General features: G+C 36.8%; 1 protein-coding gene across 2 annotated transcripts in view; it reads right to left on the bottom strand.

Moving 5' to 3' along the window:
* Positions 1–6883: 6883 nt before the first annotated feature.
* LOC147916514 (uncharacterized) overlaps positions 6884–23773 on the bottom strand; it is a 31056-nt gene continuing 14166 nt past the window's right edge. Inside the window, exons 3-4 of one of the 2 annotated variants that reach the window (XM_087434615.1) lie at positions 12810–12905; positions 6884–9484 (exon numbers count right to left, since the gene is read on the bottom strand). In XM_087434615.1, coding sequence (XP_087290741.1) covers positions 9430–9484; positions 12810–12905 — 151 coding nt within the window. In that variant the 3' untranslated portion in view covers positions 6884–9429. Of the gene's footprint in view, positions 9485–9954; positions 10303–12809; positions 12906–23773 lie in introns of those variants that run through there. The other variant, XM_087434616.1, reaches the window with a different exon arrangement.

The following is a 23773-nucleotide window of genomic DNA, read 5'->3' on the forward strand; positions in this document are numbered from 1 at the left end:
TGTTAAGTGGGAAAAATATTTTAAAATTTAATCAGATTGTGTAGCCCCCTTGATTAAAACCCTCGCATGGCTGCCCACAGTTGACTGGCTCCGCGCTGCTGCATGATCTGGCTCTGCCGGTTTCCGAATCTCCATTTTATATTCTGTGATCCCCACACAACATCCTTCTTTCATAGCCTGCAACCTGTCAAGCTCCTCCCACCTCAAGGCCCACAGCCATGGCTCTGAGCTTAAGAGTCTTAAGTCCACCTTCAGATGACTGGCTCCTTCTCATCCTTCAGACCTCAGTTTAAATGCTATATTTTCTGGAGACATCTTCCACAGATACTCGATCTAAAGTAGGAACCCTGCACTAATATTTCTTCTCTCTTTCTTTTCCCTTCAGAGGACTCACCAATATTTTAATTTATATATTATCTACTGATTTGCTTGTTCAAATCCTATCTCCTTCTAGACCATGTACTCGCTAAGTGCTGGGTCTTAGCAAGTTAACACTGAGGGCCCAGTGTGGTACCTGGCATCTCTTAGGTGCTAATTAAATATCTCTGAATATTAAATTAAATATTAAATTAAATATCAAATATTCTGAATATCGAATGTCAAATAAATATCTCTGGATCCATGAATCCATATGATGAGGTATGAGTTCACGCTGAAGGCAGAGAGGAGTGGCTGACAGGACCTGAAGCACATCTCATCAAGAGTATAGATGACACTACAGTTGCTGTCTATATGGCAAGAAGTCTACTCTTGTTCTCTAATAATCCACACAGGCCATGACTAGACTCCATTACACTTTGTAACAAGCGTCAAAAAGCCCCAAATCAGATTTTCAGTAGTTGATAGGGAAAGACATTCTTCATATTTATAGACTTCCTTTCAGAGGACTGTAACTTCCCCCCAGCTTGAGGCCTGTTTTAAACAGAGGTATTCTAACAGAGTGCCTGGGGAATAAAAGGGAGCAGGGCAGCCAGTGTGCAGATGGTTAGCCACAGGCAGCCATCCAAGCTCAAGCCACTCCTCCACGTTGAATGGCAGGGGCTGCGGTCTGAACACCTTCTGTCTCCATCAAATTTACCGTTATTTTATTATTAAAAATATTATACCACAACGTATTACAGCAGGTTGCTTCTTAAAATCTTTCATCTAATGGAAAATTATAGTTTACTTCTTTTGTCTATAGACCACTTGACTAGGCTATAAAAGTACACTGTAAATAATGCTGCTTCAGTCTACCCCAGCCATCTTCACTTTTAAATGAGAAAATAACACTAGTTTACCTTATATAATTTATTTTCAGATACGACTAATAAAATGATTGCAAGGTTTTTTTCAAGAGTTAAAAAAGATGTAAAATATGTACAATAATAGCAATAGTTTCTTTAGAGACCAGCTTTATCATACAAGAGCTTACAGAAACTCTAATTTTATTTTTACTCTCCACTGGAACAAAAAAGTGCCTATCAATTAAAAATCTATGAAATATAATTATTAAGTACCCCACAAAGGCAGTAGAAACAGATCTAGTAAATTTTAAGTTAGCATTATCAGGTTTAAGTCCTTTTGATATAGATAGAAATTCCTTTTTGTCAATATCTTACAACTTCCAGCAAAGTAGTTCTGGTTCAGTTTTTAAAATATCACTGTTACTCTTCCCAGAAATGTTTAATGGAATGATTCCATATCTTGCTTTTGAAGACATTGCCATGGTGGAGTTAATTATACAAGCTCTCGAATTACTATCTGGCTCTTTTTAGATTGGGTTTAAAGTGATGTAAGAAAAAGAGTGAGTTACTACATTGACTAATCAAAGCTTCCTGCAAAGAAGAAGGTGAAAATATAATAATGGCTATTTCTGCTTTCCATGCACATCTCTCTCATTCCTTCCTATTTTCATGCCTTTTTACTTATATCGCTGGTTTGAAATGACCAGTCTCTCCACTCTCTTAGTCTAATCCATTCCCCTGATCTTCTATTAAATAGCATTCTCCTCATGGAGTATCCTGTGAGTGCTGCCCCACGACATTCTCTGCTTCTACCGAATGCTCCTGGTTATTTCACTACCTGGCATTAGACTGATAGAGCATTTGTTTTATCTTCCCTAACGAGACTGTCAGATCATTTACATCCCTTATACCACATAACATAGTGCCTTGTATGTAATACATACTCAACAAATGCTTTTAAACCAAACTGAATTTTGTTCAGTGCTTAACATTTGCCTCAAAATAAAGACTTTATGGTGATGATTATGACTCATTCATACTTTATGATAAGAAAAGAATTTGGAAGCTTAAGAGATGATCTTTTATTGATCTTCTGTAGTTTTCACTCCTACGGACAAAATGTTTCCCTTACCTCTACCATTTTTAAAGTGCAAAACTTTGCAGTATGCCTGTAAGAACTGATGTTTAATTGAAATATAAAAGTTCTTACTAAAGAATCAACCCTGGGGAGGACAAAGTGTAGTCTTGGGTTGGGCAGCAGCATTGCTTTCTCCTGTGGCAGCTGCTTTTAAGTAGATGTTTGTAGTAAGTAATATGAGGGTTGTTTGTATATTCAAAATGGGCTAAAAATAGCCTTGCATTTTGCATCTTTCCTCTGTGTCAAAAGGGGGTCATACAGACTTTTGAAATCCTTCCTCAGAAAATCAATTTTGAGAAAGGGTTTATTCTAATGTGCCATTTTTACAGCATATTTTCTCTACATTTTTATCAAATAGGGATGAGAGGATGATCCATCAGTGACCACAAACTTTGTGCTACGCTGAAGGCCAAAGCTGCTCTTTAAAGTAAAGGTCCATATGGCGACTGGAAGATAAAATCCTAAACAACAAGACAGCACTTCCTAGCTTTGTAATCAGATTGCAAAACTTTCCCCTCAAAATGTAGTGACCACTTTGGAGTGCTTTAATCTGTCTGGTAATAGTTGTTTCAGTCAGGTTGCCTAGGAAACAGACTCTAAAAGGGAGACGGGCATGCAGAAGGTTAGTGAGGAGTTCTCTCCTCTTCAGTGCCTGTCTGTCGGGAGTGGAGGGAGCTGACGGGCAGAGGAAGATGTTGACTGTGGTGCAGTCACAACGAAGGCCTGAGTGAGCCAAGCCAGCGGGGTGCTCTAGAGCTGGGGTGTCTCTGAAGAGGTGTCACAGTTGGCGCACGGTTGACTCCTCAGCACAGTTATTCCTCTGTGCTGAGGAGTCATTGGATTCTGCTGTCCCTGGAAAGGGGACAGAAACTTGGGCAAAATGGCTCTCTTCAGACAAGGGCTGAGAGCTATTAGCTATCAGTACTCCCAGCAGTCAGGGAAGGAGGGCTTCAGTCCCGAAGATGAGGAGCTCTGCAGTACACTGCAGACCATGCCAACTGTCTCATACAAGGGGAAAACTATACAACAAAATTAATATAATATGTAAGATAGTTATAGAATTGTATTTATTCTATATTTTCTTCCAATTGTGAGAAAATTTTGTTTTTAGAAAGACCCCTGAAAGTCATAAGTGATAAACTATCCCTTTTATCAAAGTAAGAGTCCAAGTAGAGAATCGCAATAGTCATTGGTATTTCCAAATTCCTGAATTTGAACTGAAATAACACATTAATAACAGTAGGTCCCACAACTGATCTACTTTATATTTTCATCAATGTTCTAAATGTTCACACTATTGCTCTTAGGTTTACAACTAATAATTTCTTCTATTTATAGAGTGATCCTATTTAGGAAAACTTGCCAGAAAGTTGTGTGTAAACTCACTGAGCCCAAGATAATTTATATCCTCATAATTATCATTTACAAAATGAAAATATTAAGAATTTTTAAAAAAATGCTAAATATAGGTGGATGTCTGTTGACTAAAAACTGCTAGGAGGATAGATGCAGGGAGTGGGGTGGGGTGTGAAGAGCTATTAATTGAACAAAAATATGTATATACACATATATCTGTCTATAAAAAGATATATGTTTGTATGTATACATATGTGTGTGTGTAAAAGTGGAAGGAATTTCACTACAATGTTCTTTATAATAACAAAAGTATCTGGCCAAAGAGAACATAATAAGTTTTATTTTCTATATTTCTTTCATTTTCTACAAAATTATATGTATATATTTATCTAGCTATGCATCTATCCATCCATAAAATGATATAGTTCCTTGGGTCACATTATATGGGAAAGCAAGCAAAGCACCAAGTTATTTTCTTTCTCTTGGCTTATGTATGCTGGTAGACGAAACTTTGGACAGTTCTGTCAACTTGAGCCGAGAGAAAGGAAGAAATTCCTTACAAAAAGTAATAAGACCATAATTTTTTTTTAATTGCCTGTCACATTTTCTCTTATAGAAAACGCTTAATAACAAAGGCGAGTGACTAAATGAGGTATTAAAATGGCTTTATCTCTTCTCCAACCCAAATGAATAGTTATTTGGTTTCGGGTTTAGCTGTTATTGGCCTTCCAATGGTTTCAGTTTCTATTTTTTCCATTGGAAACAATATTATTCCTTATTTACATTCTTCGAACCCCAGTTCAGATGCCTCTATTTCTATTTACTCAGTTATATTTTGAACTGGGAATTTTTTATGTGATTTTGTCTTTACTTATATTATTATCAAAACATTTATCATAAGAGATGTGTTTAATAATAGAATCTCCAAATATTTCAGAAGTAGCTATTCTTTTCTCACTTTTCGTATCTTTTGTTACTTGTCACCTAAGGAATTACTAAATGGTGCTGTTGGGTCTCCTATTCTCCTCTCACTCAGCTCCTTTCCTTCTTTCACTAATGACACTTACAGATGGGCTTTTCAGAGGGTGGGATATCGTCAACACCGATGCTTTCTCTGATCCATTAAACCAGCTTCTTTTGTTGCTCACCGGCGACAGGGTGAATGGTTTTGCTCACATCACTGTCAGACACAATATTATTGAAGTTTTTAAAAATGTATTTTCAATTATTTCCTAGACAATTTAGAGACTGAGGGAAGGCTATAAACATGCAATCATTTTGCAAAACTTCCGGCCCTCAAGGATTAGACACAGAGGTGAGGCTTTCTTTCCTATTGCTTCAGGAGTTACTTGACAATTCTGACGCATTTCTTACAACAAAATTCAGAGGTTGTAAAGCAGAGGGATGTGTCTTGGTACACACAGCAGCTCAGTCTGTGCTCAGACCCCAGACTTGAGATTGACCACAATCGGAGTCCTGGTCCTCAGCTTTCCGGGCCTAAGAACACACCTTGTCTGTTTCTTAAATTTGATTAGACTTTGAGATTCTTGGATTTACCAAGTTCATAGGAGAGTTACTATATACATCATGAGTGTCTGTGTCTTGATTTACAGGGAGAAGTTTCTCAAATGGAAAAACTACTCACATCAGTTCAACATAAGGACTTTCTCACATTGCCAAATATCAGTGGATTACGGGTGATCATAGAGTCAGAACACCAGAGGGTACAGATTTAGAATTTTCAATGGATTCGGGTTAAGATAGCCTGTAAATTCATTTTCCCAAAAGGCGTGTCCTTACTGATATCATTCTAAATGTCTCTGGTAAACATCTCCTCTCTCCTGCACAGTTCTTGGAAGAACACTATACCTTTCTTCTATGACTCTCTATTTTCTATTCTTCTTTTAATCATTAGCACTTTTTCTAGTAGATATACACTTTCTTTAGAGATATTAATGGCTTCATTAAGGTACAGTCACATCTTGGCCCCAATACATGATGTGTCCATTTGAAGTTTATCTTTCAGAGGATAATATTCTACGCCAAATACCAAGCATCACCTTATTTTTGTTTCCTCATGAGGCTGAATAATGCTGACACTTTTTAACCTGCTGGTTTTACCATGGTTTGTCAACCCTGGATACATAGAGGAATCACCCGTAGAAAATTAAAAACTACAGATACCTGGGACTCATGGCATTCCAACTAAATTCAAATGTTAAAGTGAAATGGGGAAACATATTTTAAAAATCTCCACAGGTTATTCTGATGAACCACTGTGGTTTAAAATCACTAGTTTATACACTTGACTCAACTACCAGGGTGTATGATTTTCTGATCTGCTACAGCATCCAACCCACTGCTGCATCTGATATATGCCTCTCACATCTGATATATGCCTCTCGTGACCTGAGCTATTTCCGCCTCTGAGAGGTGAGAGGAAAAGCACCGTCGTTGGGTTCCTTCTTTACCGTCCACTGAAACAGCATATCAACAGTGATGAAGGGCTGGCTGTGGAGAGAGTTTTAACTGCTAACAAGAGCTAACCTTTGCCATGAGGTAACCATGTGCCAGTTACCGGTTAGTTTACCTCCACGAACCTCTCCATTCATCTTTTTGTTTCATTTGGCAGTTGTATTTTAAGTAATGGGTGTGTAACTTTATTTCATGAATTAAACCCCCTACAATTAATAATAGAATTAATTCAGGATTAAAAAAAATATTTAAAAGAAAAATGGAAAAAGAAAAGCTTCAAAACCAGAGCGTGCCGCCCTGCTAAGAATATGCATTCTGAGTATTCATCCCTCTCAATAACCCTGAGTGGTGAGCATTATCTTCATCCCCATGTTTCAGTAAAGCAAAAGGAAACAGAGAGATCAAATAACTGTCCAAAGTGTCAAAGCTCATAAATGTTGAGCAGGATTCAGGTCCTCTTAGTCTAACTCCAAAGTCATCTTTTTTTCAAAGGAAAAAAAAAATTTCACCCTTCATCCTTCCAAACAAGGGACAATACAATTCAACAACAATGCACATTCCTGGAAAAACACAACTGCGATTATAATTCAGATATTAAAGAAAAGAACTGTTAATCATTCTTAATACATTACAGAAATCAAAATTAATTTACTACACAAAATAAATTAAAACATTAAATATTAACCTTTTCAGTTCATATACAGAAGTCAGAGTAACAAGTTCTGAAAAAAAGCATCAGGTATGTTATAATAAAGACAATGAAAATGTGGACATTTCAGTAAGTCATTACCATAGGAAGAGGGTTACTTTTCAGTACTGTGTGTGTGTGCGTGTGCATGTGCCTGTGCACATCACTAGACCTTTCAGAGAGCCTGGTAAAAACAGCAGCAAGAGAGACCAATGTTTTATGTTAGGGCATCCATCACTATTCTCTGTTGCCTGCCATTCACTCAGGGGGCATACTGGTTAAAATAAAGCAAAACAAAAACAAACACGAAACTAAACAGAAGACTTGGTTCCTTCTCTCCAGAAACATATTATCTATAGATTACAAGCCAATATATAGGGAATTCACAATTATAAGAGAGATTTATGTACACATTTACGGATGAGTACTGAGCAAGTTAGGTGGCAGAGCTTGGAGGAAGAGTGTAATCATGACAGAGTGGGGGTTTGGATTAGAGAGATAGAGGAGAGGGAATTTCATCGTAGGAAAGGGTGTATAGTGATGGGCAGGGAGCTGGGAGCAAATGATTGACAAAAGGAAGCAGCTAAGGCAGCTGGGTTTCTTGGGGAGTGGGTAGGGGGATAAAAGATTATTTCCTTCTTGGAATTGGGTTTATATTCAGATTGAGGAGAAATTTATTTAGGATAGTTAGAGAGGGCTCCCCTTTGGCATTCTAACTCTAAGGGAAATATCCATCACAGGGGAGTCCGGGAAGCTGGCTCTGAAAGGGAAAAGAGTGTGCAGGAGGTTTATCAGGGAGTGCCCTCAGCATTGGCACCTAGAAGTAGCCAGGCTCAGGGAGCCTCAAGTGGTAATGCAGATTCACTGTGGCCCCAGCCAGCCCTGCGGGGAGGTCTGAAGCTGAGATGGACCAGCACAGTTGTTGCCATGGGCGATGAGGGGCTGGGCCTTGGTACTTGTGATGCCACATGCTCTTGGGTGGAAGAGCCACTTCAGCCTAGACAATCTCTTCAGGGGCCAGTTTAGGCCTTTTTGCCGGCAGCATTGACAGCAGTTGGGGGAAACTGATCCTCAATTTCTGAAGGGGACCTGGGTGGTGTTTCCCTGTGTTCAGAGATTCCTCTCAGATAGAGCAGTGGTCCTAACCAGAATTAACTCAGTAAAAAAAAAAAAAAAAATTGAGTCCACTAAATCAGAGTCTCTCAAGATGGAACCCAGATGACTGAATTTTAAAAAAATCCCACAGGTAATTCTGTTGATCATCCAGGTTCGGGAACCACTCATCTAAAGGGCATACATTACTCTCATGGAACTTCAGAAATCATTACGATTTTCTTCCTCAATTGTTCAGTAATCTCCCACAGTATACACCACTCTTTAATGGGCAGAGCAGAAGGATGAATGAAGAAATCACATTATGAATAGCTCTGGATTCAATGAAATGGCGAAGAGGCATTTTAAGTGTATTCCACATTATATAAGAACAAAGGGATTAAGCACAATAGGAAGCCCATTAAATTACTATTGCATTTAGAAGAAATTAAAGGTTATGTTCAGACTATTACAGAATAGACATAAAACTATGTTAATCTATAAAATCTTCAGATAGATACATAATGAGCTACCTGGGCAAGCAGGTAACAAATTAATTTATGATTTTGCAATGCAACAGCTCCTTTACTCTGGAAATAGCATGCTATCTGTAGAAGTTTAGTTCTAATATTTGGGGACAGACATTTAGAAAAATTCTACATGTTAAAAACATATATAACAGGAAATTATGTTGGATTTGAGGTCTATTGCTCAGAATCTATTAATAGGATGACTTTGACATTGTTACTCCTTGCTCCAAACATTTGTCAGTACTCGATATTTACTACTGCATACTTTGGACAGATGCCCTTCCTCTCAAAATCCCTATTTGCCTCCAGAAATTTGTGTCTTCTCTTCCCCACCCTCGCCTCCTTCTCCAGTGAGTTTCAGTGATATGATAAGGATGGCACAGAGCAGATGGGGTAGGGTAGACCTGACTGAGACACTACTGCTGGACAGAACAGGGCCCCTCTCTCTTCAGAAACAATGGCAGCTTGTGGGTGGGGTGGATTTGGTTGAGACCTGATAGCTGGAGGGCTCTATCTGTTTAGACATGACATGTAACTGGTAGGCATTTGTCTCTGCCCTGACATCACTGAGGCTCCCACATGGAGGTAATGCACGAATGTCTATCAATGTGAAAAAGCTGGACAATTAGACAACTATAACACCGGGGGCCCAGCCAGTTCTTCTGTGCCGTACCCTTGACCAAGCATTAACATACGGGGAGAAAATATTTCTTCCTCAACTTTGCGGGGCACGTCTTATGTGGACCAGGAAGGAGCTGGCGAGATTTTAGCAGCTGTAGAATTGGTATTGCGTTTCCGGCGGCTCTAGGCGGCAGGGTCTCCAGTGGCACCTCACCTCCACTGACAGTCCAGTCAGTATTCCGATGCAGCTGAAACAATAGGAGGGGGCTTTTTGATGAGCACGACTGGATCACATCAAGGGAACTAGTGAGTTCTGAGTTTGACCTTGAGAGGCTCCTCTGAATTCCCACGAGAGAACCTGCAGGTGGTTAAAAGGAGAGATTCTGTGAGAAATGCTCACTAGGGAGCCTTGGAGCTATCTAGAGAAAAGCTGTTTTTTGAAAAGACAGAATTTCTGTTTGTTAATTAACCACTGCCATGTGGGATATTGATAAAAGTGACCTCATTTCTAGGAGCAGAGTGGTGAAACCTGCCCATATTATTTATATAAGGAATCACTGTGCTTAGAAAAGATGCTGAAATGCTCTTTAGAGAAGGCAATTAATGCAGGGCTTGCATTATGGAATAAAGAATATGCAAATATTCTATGCCAGTTTGAAAACTCTCCTAAGAAATTATTTTGCTACGTTCCTAAGTGCCATAGTTTGGTGTTAAACATAATTAAGCAAATTATTTCCACGGCTAGGAACTTTTATATAAATTGGTGACTTTAGGTCACAAGCAAAGAAGTATAAGTATACAGTTATTCTTTAAATAACTTGGCTACTGTGTTCTTTTCATTAGAGTCAGTATTTTAAGTAGAAAAATATAACAGTTGTTTCTGGCCACACAGTCTAGTGCAGAACATGGATGGGATTTTCTGACTGTCTTAAACCTGTGACTTGCCCACTGAAGTCTTTGGGTTCTGCTGGTACTTCAAAGAACAGAATTCACACAGAAAGTTCTTCCCCTGAGACATGCAGGGAGATCAGAGGCTGAAGGTAGACAGCCATTCATGCACAGAAGCACAAGTCTCCTCATTCTGGGAGCAACACCTGCCCACTGTCAATCTTGAGCAGAATGCTGCCCTGTCTGGGAAAACAGTCCACTGGGTCTGACTCTCAGATGGCTGCAGCCCTGCAGCGACACAAAGAGAGAGATTTTTGCCAAAATAATATGCAGTTTTATTCCCAATCTCTACCCCTTCCCAGAATGATGTTAGTTCTCTATCTGCTGGGATTCTTAAGGTACTATCGTAGACAACAGGTATGCACCTTCCCAAAGAAAGATGATTCAGCAGTTCTCATTACCTGAGTGTGTGTGTGTATGAGACAGAGAGAGAAACAGAGAGACAGAGACAGAGAGACAGAGAGAGAGAGGATGCATGCATGCTTTGGAAGTCCTCAGAACTTTTTATTTGAGTAAAATCATTCGAATAGGACCACCTTAGATGTGATACACAGTAAGTGCATTAAGCACTCTTCCCGCCTTTGGGCCCAGTGTGGCCCATACCTACTGACACCAGGTAAGCCCAGGTGACCTCCTCTGTCTCCCTTTTAGCAGGAAGCTTCATCTAAAATGCTCAGGGGAAGAATTTTTTACAGTGTAGAGGTCCCACATCTAAAGTACTAGAGAATTCTCTGAAAAGCTTTTGGTTCTCATGCCAATGAGATTCCAAATAACTGGTCCTGGCATCTCCATCATCTTGGGGTGGGCTGGCATGAGTTCTTTCGCTGAACTCCTGTTCATTAGCACTTATCAAGCCAAACAAAATGTGAGCTGATACTGAGGAAGTACAATTTCAAAGGGCACTGTGAGGCATGTCCCTTCCAAGAACATTTCGCCTTAGCCTTATATTCCTACCTTTCCTTTTGCTTTAATGCCGTGTTTCCCCATTGGAGTCAATTCCTTGAGTTTGGCAACTTCTGGGTTTTTGTGTTCAGATATCCTCATTACAATCCACATATAGCCCCTGTGGGTGGAGGAAGAGCCTGGATCTTTACTTTAGTTTCCCAACAGACACTAATATGTACACTCTTAGTTAATTGCCATTTTAAAAGTCACAGGATGGCTGAGATACAGGACTGCTAGGTCTCAACGAGTGAGTGTGAGTGTGGGGAGTTCATATTAATGTGTTAATCATTTATTGTGGCAGCCGTTTGGTTATAACACACAAACTTGGGAACAGTTGCTTGTCTATGTTTAAACGTGAACATTTAAAGGGGTAGAGAAAAGTAGTGTACAAACAAGTTCAAAGAATGTAGCAGTTGCAGAAACAGAAGCAGAGATGAGAGACATCCATGAGACAAAAGTAGTACTTGCCTGAGCTTATGATGAATTTCTGGTTCTTAGTCTGGTAGCTCTTATAAACTCTGTGATAATACTCTATCCTGGCAATTAATCTTTGTATTAGTTTGGAGCTAGTTTGAATTATTTCTTGTTACTTCAAGCTCAAAATGTCTAGATAAGGCAGCAAGAAGTGCTAACTGGTAGATACCAACAATTATTTAGGAGTGTATTATATCTAGTACAATGTCTAGTCCATAGGATATACTGAATAAATATGGAAAGACAATCTGGCTAGGCGGTGGCAATGAGACTGGAAAAGACAGGATGGAAACCAGAGATGTGTGATGAAAGAAGCCCCAAAGGATTTGGAAAGTGATAAGATATAAAAGAGAGGATTGATGCCTGTGGTGAGGATTCAGGCTGCGAGAGCCGACTCTAGAGGTAGATGATCTGTCACTTTTTCTCAAGATAATCCTTTTCCAATAGCGTTTAAAAAAAAAAAAATCTAAGAGCTCAACAACTAATGGAAAAGCGCAGACCAAAATAAACGGTAATATAAGCAAAAAAAGCATTTGCAAGTTTAAGATACTGGTCTCTTTCTATGCATTTGATGAGAAAAGCAAATCTCCCCCCTTTTTTATCCTTTGCTTTGTGTGTACAGGTTAATGTTTTCAGGCATTAGCATCGAAGCTAAAGAGCGCTTTCTCTAGAAGAGAATTTTTTACTTTTTAATGCACATCAATTTCGCCCCACACAATGCACTTTGAAATGGGGTGTTTCTATTTCAGGGAAGGTGTTGGAAAGACAGTGAGTGTAAGAGACTTTGTTGTCAATAGCCTCAGACACAGCAAATCATAGCTGAAGGACAGTGTATGCATTTATGTAGGCTGGAAAGGACCATTAGTCACACATCCATTGTTTCAGTCACTGAGAGAACAATCCCCATTAGTAACATCATTTTTGAATAATAAGAAAATGTATGTATGTCCTTGTAAGTTCAATAAATAGTGAACCTTACACCTGCGAAATTTGCAGGGAAAGTTAATTAACTCTTTTATACCCCATAATTTTATAGAATTTTTTTTAATAGAATGTATCTTGGTGACCACAAAACATAAATATAGCCCCATAAGAAAAAACCAAGGAAGAAAATATGTGAAAATTACTTAACACGGTGTCTGCACAAGTAAGTTTCTAACGATAAATAAACAAAGGAAGGAAGTAATGTTTTCCCAGTCCATTTCTGTACTGACGTTTCTGGTGTAAGAGGCACGGAGCCCTGCACCACAATAGCTAAGCTTGCCTCTGGTTCTGATCGCTGCTGTGGACCCACGTCTGGAGGAGCTTCAACTCACCATCTGCCGACCGTGTTCCGTCTCAAGTTCTTGCTGCTCTGCCTCTGTGGTTTCACCCAGGGACTCCTCCAGTGCTGTGTCTGGCTCAAGTTCAGCCTAGAAATGTGGAAGAATTTACATCACTAGTACAACCCTCAAATGGGAGAGGGAGCCAAAGAAAAAGTCTCCTGCCCTCAAGGTGAACAATGAACACAGGTGTTCTGCATGCTTCCCAGGTGGTCCTGGCAGCATTCACCACAGCAAACTTGCTAATACCTCCTCACGTTGGCTCTTCCTCCTTTCTGATCTCGCTCACCTTGTTTCCTCACTTCAAATAAAATAACTGTGCCCAAGTCCTTGTCATCAGTCTCTGTTTTCAAGGGATCTTAGGTTAACGCACTAGGTTATTGAAATTTAGAAGGTTAAAAACAAAAAAAGAATTCATGAATACTACACTGAAATACTTTACATACTTTATTTCACCTATAAAAATGGGTATGAATAATTTTATACTCTGTGTTTAGGAAAAGTTATAACCAAGTTAAATTTTGCAAAACAAATCAGTCATTAGGAATTTTCTCAATTTCTGAAAATCAATTTCTCCTATCACTTTAATTTATATTACTCCTAGTTAGTAATTTATATAAATCAACAATCACTCATTAAGTACATTAAATGGAAGAAATTTGTTTTGTAAGTGAATAAATTGTTTCAAAAAGCAATAATCTCTTCTCAATTTGTAGGTGCTAATTTTGATATAACAAATTTCTTAATGTGGGAAGCCACACTTATTCTGCAAATATTGTACATAATGAAGATTTGAATTTTCATCTTGAAATAAATCTTTTAGTTTCTTAAGGAATATGTGAACTTTAAAAGGACAAAATGGAATTACTCTTCATGAATTAATTTCAGTACTAGTAAGACTCTGTTATTATAAAGCTTATAAAGTGTGACTAGCACACATTTTATAAGCTTTGATTGGTAACAAAAAATAAATGAATTTGAAGGGAGAATTTACTTAAATTAGAATTTGAGTACATAGTAATATTTGGAAAATATAAAAAGCACTTTAAAATGTTATTCAATTATTGAAAATAATTTTCTAAAATGAATGATTTTAATCATAAAGTAATTCAAAATGACAGAGAATGTTAGTATAACAGATTGTGAATTTTTCAGTGATCTACTCTCTTTTAAATGTATTTTCAGTTCAAATAACATCTCTGGAAGACAGTCACATCGAACATAAACATTTTCTCTATACATAGAAATTTAGATTCAAAGAAAAGCTTAAGTTGTTAAACAACATAGGAATCGATTAATTTGGAAATTTCTCTTATTTAGTTTTGAAAGTCTTTTTTATTTTTTAATGTATATATATATATTTTTTTTTCTTTTTTGAGGAAGATTGGCCCTGAGCTAACATCTGTTGCTAATCTTCCTCTTTTTTCTTTTCTTTGTTCTCTTCGAAGCCCCCAGTACATAGCTGTATATCCTAGTTGTAGGTCCTTCTATTTCTTCTATGTGGGACACCACCTCAGCATAGCTTGATGAGTGGTGAATATGTCCGTGCCCCAGATCCGAACCGGTGAACCTGGCCGCTGAAGTGGAACACGCATACTTAACCACTGTGCCACCAGGTCAGCCCCTGAAAGTCTTTTACAGTGTTCTGAACATTTTATTTAGAATCATTATTATCAACAAATATAGTTATAACATGCTAATAAAGAACCAACGGAAAAATACAATTGTACCTTTATTTGGAAATAATGCATATTTATAAATCCAAAGTGATAATTAGCTAAAAATAAAACGTAAGTATCAGTTAGAAGCAAGCAATTACCAATGTGGGACTCCAACTTCAGAGATATTTATATTTTTAAGGGAACATGTATTCTTTGCTCCTACTTTTAATTTAAGGAATAAAGACAGAAATACAATACAGATCTTATATTACAAAACTTAATTTTGCCTGTGCGTACTCGGAAGACTAAAAATGCTCTTTAATTCACAAAATGAATACATAAAGAAGAAAAGTAGGTAAATAACTGTAATAGAGTCTTACTCCAGTTTTGACACAACTACTGATAGCTTTTAAGTCCCACCACTTCCCCTTCCCCTTCTGCCCCACAGCAGGCAAAGACAATAAAAAAGCCCACATGCTCCCTCCCTTGCTGCTGGTAAAAAGTGCAAATCACACAATCCCTGCCCTATCCAGGGGACCCTCACCCAGCCCCACCCCTAACTACCATAAATCCCACACTCCTCTCCTTTCCCTGCTCTCTTAAATCGTTTTTGGACCTGCTTGGGAGCTTGCCCTGCTCTCCCAAGAAAGCCTCATTTTGCGAGTGATAATTCTTTCTCATACCTTCTTGATGCATGTGTGTGTATGATTGCCAGTCTAGACATCCATACCAAATGCTGAGTGGAGGTTTCATTCAATCTCTGAGGACGAGTATAACAGGTTGTTCTCTCAACGTAGGATACATCCTGACGTTCAGTCAATATGAGGAACTGTAGTACTTTGGAAGAACCACTCTCTTATCTGAACACATTGAAATGTTGGGTATATTAACCATACTACAAACATTTCATGCCTAGTTGAGCTCAAATCCAAGACACAGAAATCTCAAAATTGTATAAATGAAAAAATAGATAGGAATTGAAGTTGAAATGGCCCAAGGAAATATGTACAGAAAATATAGGCATTAAGAGCTGGTCACTGGAGTTTTTCATCTTGCTAAAGGAGGAAAATCTAAATCTCATCCCTTTGTGCCTATGAGTAATAGCAACTAAAATGCTTGAGTAAAGTTGGCCATCATAAAACCCTGCACCATCCATAAAATAGAACTGGGAAAAGTTTCATATTTCCATGATACTGTAAGAAAACTTAGAGTATGGAAGGATAAGTCAGTCTTAAGAAAACAGAACTCTAGGTTTATATCATGCATTAATGTTGGATCAAAATATACCCACTCAAGTGGTCCTGGGGACCTCAAGCTAAGAAAATAAGATAAAAACTTGCTCCAGACCTATAGAATCTTATTTCAAGTATTCTGAGTTTTCTAAATTTTAAATGAAACATACAAAAAGTGAAAAGATAAAAAAAATAAGCCCATATATATTTAATAGGAATATAGGGCACAGTCTTATACAACAGCTCTACAATCCAATAACAATTCTACAAGGTCATGGAAGATACACTTTTTAAACAACTACCAATGAAGAACATATCACAGGAATATTAAATCCCACACAAAGGTACTAAGCAGAAAAAGGAACTGTCAGTTGTTTCAACTAGCTAGAAAGTTTATACAATAAAACTGAAAATCTGAGGGGCATCTTTGACAAGTCTTTTGGAAACATTCAATGTTATAAGAGAAGATGGAAAAAAAAAAGTCAAAAATAAGATATTGTTTTAAAATAATGGGCATATTTTTAAAATAAGTTATCTAAAAATTAGAATCTAATCAATGAAACTAAAGAAAATGACATGGAGAGGTTGTGGAGTAGACAACACAGGCCTGAAGTGTGAACTATTGATATAGGTACATGTGAAGAGATCACTGAAAGCTAAGAACAGAGAGATAAAGAGATTAACAACAACAACAACAAAAAAGATCCAGCATACCATTAGTAAGAATTCATAAGGAAGAGAATAACAATAGCACTCTTTGAAAAGCTAAGAACTATCTAGAATTGAATACTCAAGTCTTCATGTTAAAAGAGGATGCCAAATCTCAAGCAAGATAAAAACACACGCCAATGAAAACTTACTGTACTATGATAACCATAAATCATCAAAGTATAAAAGAACTCCTAAATCCAACTGGGCATAAAAAAACAGCAAAGCAATTACCAACAAAGCAATAATAAATTGCACAAACAATAGCTATGGAATCAGGCAAAATAGAGAGTAAGTACAATAGAATCATACTTTTAAGCAACAGGAATCATATTTTTAAGTAGAGACAATATAAAGATTTATTATCAGCTTGAGTATTATTAAGAAACATCCACAGAAAAAGTTTATTAATCATAGATCCTTAGTGAAAGATATGCTAAAGCATTTCCTTCTGTAACAAGGAAGTTGAAATCACAAGCAAAGAAAGGGAAAATTAAGTATGCTGTAAAGTCTACATAAGTACTAAATATAAAATTAATTAATTTCTTGGAACAAAATACAGTGGACTTAAAATATTGGACAATAACATGGAAGATGGGAAGTCAAAAAGCAGAGTTACAATACTCTAAGGCTTTTGACTATTATGAAATAAGTTAGTATTAAGTAACTTTACACATTATTAGATTTACATGTTAAAAGATATAGAAGTTAAACTATGTAAGAGTTACCAGCACAAGCAGAGAAATTAAATATTTAAATTCCAAATGAGTGGAGGTCAAAACAAACAAGAGTATTTATAAAATTGATCCATCCAGTAGTATCCTGGAAAATAAGTAAAAGAAAAGAGAAATAAAAATGAAGACAAATACATCAATAACCAAAATAAATATAAATGAAATAAACTTATCTATTTAAAAGACAGGAATTATCATATTAGTTAAAACAACCACCACCACCAAACAAATCAGATTATATGCTACTTGAAGACTCAAAGCAAAAATCAGGATAGTTTGAAAACAAATCATCAAAAAAATATACCAAAACCATAGATACCCAAAGAAAGCTGATTTAGAAATATTACTATTAAAATTAACTCAATTTAATGCAAAAACACTAATAGAGATAAAAATCACTGCAAAATGACAATGAAAAAAAATCCAGTAAGATTTAGTAAAAGTAAACTCCAAGAAATCACATTAATACATACAAATATATAGAACAACAACTGAGAGTTGAAAGGAAAAATTGAAAAATTAATACTCACAATAAATATTTATATTAATTTTAAGACAATTTTTTCAGAAGCTTATTTTTAAGAAGGGTGCATATTTTCTAATTGCTGGGAGCATGTTACATCGCAAATGAACCATTCACAAATATTGACTCAATACAGGTGTCCTAGCCACCACCATCACCAGGAATCACAAAAATACCCCAAATTGATATGTACAACAGGTTCTTTCACCACAATACAATTAAATTAAAGAGCAACTATAGTTCCACAAATTATTGGGAAAAACACTTTTGAATAACTTGTGAGTTACAGAGCTACTTAAGGGATATTTAAGATGATTTTGAATGACACTATAACTTACATTTTTTTATAAATATATGTGGTATGCTGGTAAATTGTTAGTTAGAAGAACACTTACAGCTTTAGATGATTCACTAATAAATAATAAATCAGGAAAACAATGAGGTAATTATTTAACTCATGAAGCTAGGATAATACAAATTAAAATAGTGAGAAATATTTCATCCACATTCAGTTGTCTTCAATAGGGGTAGTACTGGAAATTTGGAAATTGTGGAGCTGTCATTGTTTATTGTAATATGCTATTGGTCTTTAGTGCCAAGGGGCCAGGGATATACATGTCCTTCAATGTACTGGACAGTTCCATGCAACAAAGGATAGTCTAACCCAAACTGCCAAGAGACTTTCCGTTAAGAAACATTGTATGGTGGTCAAAATTTTTTTTTAAGGCTGAAATTTCCAAATTTGATAAAGTTGTGCAATGGGAGCTCCCATACCCTGCTGGCAGGACTATAAATTAGTACAACCATTTGAAGAGCAATTTGTCAATATTTGATAGAGTTGAAAATGTACACACTCATAATCATCCCATAACTCACACCTTCCACTTATGGGTATATATTCTAGAAAAGCTGTTGCATATGTGTACCGGGAAACATATACAAATTGTTCACGGGAGCATCCTTTGGAATAGGAAAAATTTAGGAATTTTAGATATCTAAGACATCTAACAATAGAAGATTGGATCAATGAATTGTGGCACATTCACATAATGGAATATCGTATGACCATATAAATGAATGAAATTATTCTATATGCAGACTCATCATAAAATGCTGAGTGAGAAAAGAAATTTGCAGAATGCTTCAGGAAAAAAAACCTCATAAGAATCAACACACACACATAATTTTATATATTATTTATAGATACATATACGTAGTAAAACTATAAAATTATGAATTGGAAGTATAAACATCAAGTTCATTATTGTGGCTGCCTCTAGGGAGGACGGGGGAAGAATAAGAGACTAGAAAGGGCACAAAGAATTTCAACTTCTCGTGTTACTTCACTTTTCTTGAAGGAAGCAAACAAGAAATTTTTGTTAATTTTGTCTAGTGCTTACACTGCTGTATGTTATTTTCTGTAACTTGATCTATTTTTTGAAACAAAATTTTTCATTAACAATCTCAAGCTTATTCAGCAATAAATTAAATATTAGTCTACACTGGAGTGAGGCTGCCCTGGTGGTCTAGTGGTTAAGATTTGGCCCTCTCACCACAGCGGTTCAGATTCTTAATCAGGTCGGGGACACCACCCGTCTGTCAGTTGTCACACTGTGGCGGCTGCAGGTTGCTGTGATGCTGAAAGTTATGCCATTGGTATTTCAAATACCAGCAGGGTCACCCAGGGTGGACAGGTTTCAGCGGAGCTTCCAGACTAAGAGACTAGGAAGAAGGATCTGGCCACTCACTTTCCAAAAATGAAAACCCCGTGAATAGCGGTAGAGCATTGTCTGATAAAGCACTGCAAGGTGAGAGGATGGCGCAAAAAGACCAGGCAGGGTTCCGCTCTGCTGTCCACAGGGTCACTAGGGGGTCAGAATCCACTCCAGGCACTAACAGAAACACTGGAATAAGATCTTTAGATTACAGACTCTCTGCTCTATGTCCTATACTGTACTGTCTCTTCCATATTTCCACTAGTTCCTAAATATTCTCCCTCGCACTAAGATTTTGGACATTACTAGTTTACATATTTGAAAGATTTCTTAGGTTAACTTTTTCACCTGTAGGTTAAATTTACCAGATCTTCTACCCCTAAATACCAAGACTTTTTTTTTCTAAACTTTATTTTTCTCTTCTCCTCTTTACCTTTTTAAAGTTCTAAATTCTGTAAAATCCTATTATAAATCATATTTATTATCTAGTTTCCCTCTGCCCTACCATGAGAGCCAGGTATAGAAATACATGTTTTATGCAAGGCAGTTTTCCCTGGATTTTAGGAGGATACACAGAGATAAGGTCTTGTTTCTTAGCAACTTGTTTAATAGAATGGGAAGTTTGGAGGGGAGGCAAAAGGAATATATTTAACTTTATAACAGAGTATTAAAATAGTATTAAAAGTTGATAAATAAAACGTTTTAAGTAGAGTATGGGAATAGGGAATATTGAAATAAGGGAGAGTTAAGTCAGGGGAAGATATTCTATTTAGAAGAAATAGTATTTTTAAAAAATCACAAAAAAACAAGACATCCAGTTTCCACGTTTTGTCCAGAATACTGCTGGGAAAGGAATCATTTAGCCACGTTCTGCAGGGTTCTGGCTATCATGGAAATGGGTACTTAGTTTGGTAGGTAAGAGGGACAGATGATAAGCTTTTAGCCTTGGTTTGGGGTTGTGAAGTGCAGAAGATGTATTAATTCAAAAGTTATATGTAGGAGATCATCATGGTCTTCTTCTGTGATTCATTGTGAATTCTCTGATGGCAGAAACCATACCACCTGACTCACTATTTTTATTCATTTATGGCATGGATACTCAATAGATGTTGAATGAGGGACAAAGGCAGCTATCTACTCACATACATTTATTGAGTATCTACGTGGGTCAGGCAATTCCCTGAGTTTTAGAAATACAGTCAAGTGGAGGAGACACCCACTCATTTTACTGACTCCCCTCTCTGTGCCTTTAGTCTTGCTTCATGACAGATGCTGTCTACATGGACCTCAACTTGGTGCCAAATGGAAGACTCTTCTGAAGCCACGCTGTGTCTGTGCCTGTCTTAGTACCTGCTGTCTTGCTACCTATTGTTAGGATGTCCCTCTTTAGCCGATAGCTGAAGAACCTTGAGAGCGACCTTTGCTCAGGCCCAGCTTGGCCCCAAATGGTCCCTAACGACCTCCCTAGGGAAGATCTCCTTCCTCAACTCCATCAGTTGTGTGGTGGGAATTCACTTATGTTTATCAAATAATACTTTACTCAAAGCATCATTTATAGTAATATCAAGTGCTTAAGATTTAGAAACCTGCCTTAGGAAAACTTTTTTTTTTCTTCTTTTTGTTAAGTCAGGAGGGTTTTTCTTATACAAAAGTAGTGAGAACATTATATTTATCAAGCCCCTCTAGCACCATTGAACAGAAAATCCTTTTGTCTGACATCTATTCACTTTTAGCTGTTCTGATATTGGTGACTTTAAAATGGTGACCTTCTAATTGATTTTTTAGTAAAATGGCTTCTTTGTAGAAAAGGGAAGAAACACATCCAAGGCAGTGCCTTTCTCTCGAACTTTAGAAATTTTCACCACTGTTAGGAAGGTGGAAAGGTGATTTTATTTTTGTTTTTTGATTACTCATCTGTTTTCTTTCCTATATAAATTTGACAAAGGAGCCAGAAACCATGTCATCTCTAGAAGTACAAACCCAAGAGGAGCCCTGTGACATTTTTCAAAATAAGTGCAGTGTGAATTGAAAAAAAAAAGATAAATAAAAAAGGCTAAAGCATTCTTTCCTATGTTGGCCCTTTCCTCTGCTTGATTGGTCAGGAATGATGATGTGATTCATCATCTTCACTTCAGCTGTTGGGATTAAAACTTCCAGAAATGCTGACAGGACGAGGAGGACATCTCTTCCCCTTTGTCTCCTCTGAAACTCAGTCATGGTTAATTTTGCTGTGGGGAAAGGAGCAGACATGGAATTCTTAAGCGACATTGCTTCACACAAATTGTCCTATTTATTCCTTCCAGATGCCAAAACTGATCAAAGTAAACCATCATCAATTCACAAGGCTGAAATCATGAAGAAGCATTATACATGTAACTTACAAAATCGTGCTTGCTCCTAAGCAGCTGACTCCCTCAGGAGGACCACTTCTGGTTAGAACAAAGAAAACATTCTGGGACTTTGTCTTTCAGAAACAGTCATTATGTTTTCTCCCCTTCTTTTTTTTTTTTTCTTTTTTTACAGAGGCGATGATTATATCATGTACGCAATGTTATTATGGTCTAAAAAATTGTCTCCAATTTTTCTTTTAGTTTATTGTCCCATGAGCTTGAATGTATGTCTTTGGTCAGTTTGAAAACTGCTGTCATTCTGAGCAACATTAGCTTTAGCCTGGAGGCTCTTGTATCAACTTTTCAAGGATATTTAAATTTCAAGCTCTAACTATCCAAAATGGATGGAACGCGGAGTAACCTACAGGTAACAGATACAGCATGGAGAACATTACATAACTTCTGAGAGACACAAAAGAAGACTCAGATAATGAAGAGGGTAACCTGGTTCCTGGATGGGAGAGCAGAATATTATAAAGAAATTTGGTATTCTAAAACAAATTTATAGAATGAATTAAATTTTATTTTATAATTTGACAAAACTGTCCTTAAGGTCATACTGAATTAAGAAAAATTTTTAAAAAATTGGAGACAAATTTAAAACGGCAGAATTCACACTAGGTATTAAAATATACTTAGGTTCAGCTCCAAGACTCAGCCAAATAAATAGCATGACATGAAACAAAAATCTAAACCAAACTTAATTATATAAAATTTAAAACACAATAAAAAAGAAATTCATTTTTCAATGGAGTTTTAATAAAAATCATTGGAATAATTGGTTAACTTATTTTAAGCAAATCAATTTAGATCACATATCAAACCATACCAAGTTAAGTTTCAGCTAGATTGAAGTGCTTAAGGACTGATCTAAACTCTAAAACTTCAGAGAAAATATATATGCCCTTTCTCTCAGAGGGAAGACTATTCTTAGCTTGAAATTGTAGTAGAAGACAAAAGAAATATAGATAAGTTACATTATATGCTCCACTGAGAAACTTTATTATGGCAAATTAAAAAAAAAAGGCAAATTATAAATTAGCAGACACGGGGCCGGCCCCATGGCTTAGTGGTTGGGTGTGCGCGCTCCCCTGCTGGCGGCCTGGGTTTGGATCCGGGGTGCACACCAACGCACCGCTTCTCCGGCCATGCTGAGGCCGCGTCCCACATACAGCAACTAGAAGGATGTGCATCTATGACGTACAACTATCTACTGGGGCTTTGGGGGAAAAAATAAATAAATAAATAAAATTATTAAAAAAAATAATAAATAAAATAAAATAAATTAGCAGACATTATTAATAATAACTAAAACAGTTTTTTTTTTTCCTGAGGAAGATTCAACTTGAGCCAACATCCATTGCCAATTCTCCTCTTTTTCTGCTTGAAGATTAGCCCTGAGCTAACATCTGTGCCAGTCTTCCTCTATTTTGTACATGGGACACCACCACAGCATGGGTAGTGAGTGGAGTAGGTCTGTGCCAGAGATCTGAACTGGCGAACCTGGGCCGCCAAAGCGGAACACGCAGAACTTGAACCACTTGACCATGGGGCGGGCCCATAACTAAAAATTTTTATAGATGTGTAGTTAATATTTTTACCATAAGAAAATTATACTAATATATCAATAACATGTAAATGAAAAAGGAAATTAAACAATTTAAAAATAATTAAGTACAAAAATCTAGGAAATTCAGCAAATTCTATGTTTATACTAGAAATTAAACACATGAAAAATTTAAATTACAGTTTTTTTTAAACAAAGCAGCTATGTATACAAGATTATATAAAATATTGAAGAGGATGTGGTAAAAGATGTTTTCTTATATTGATGTTGGGATATAAGTTGGGATAAACTTTTAGAAAGAAATTTTACTATATTTATCAAGAATCGTAAAAGTAATAATGTTTTAGTAGTACACTCCAGAAATCTTCTCTCAGAAAATAACCTAAACTATAAAAGACATTTATGTATAAAAGTGTTTATAACAAATT

The sequence above is a fragment of the Ceratotherium simum genome, chromosome 8, assembly GCF_057802395.1.
Source record: "Ceratotherium simum simum isolate JZ-2026a chromosome 8, ASM5780239v1, whole genome shotgun sequence".
Classification (NCBI taxonomy): domain Eukaryota; kingdom Metazoa; phylum Chordata; class Mammalia; order Perissodactyla; family Rhinocerotidae; genus Ceratotherium; species Ceratotherium simum.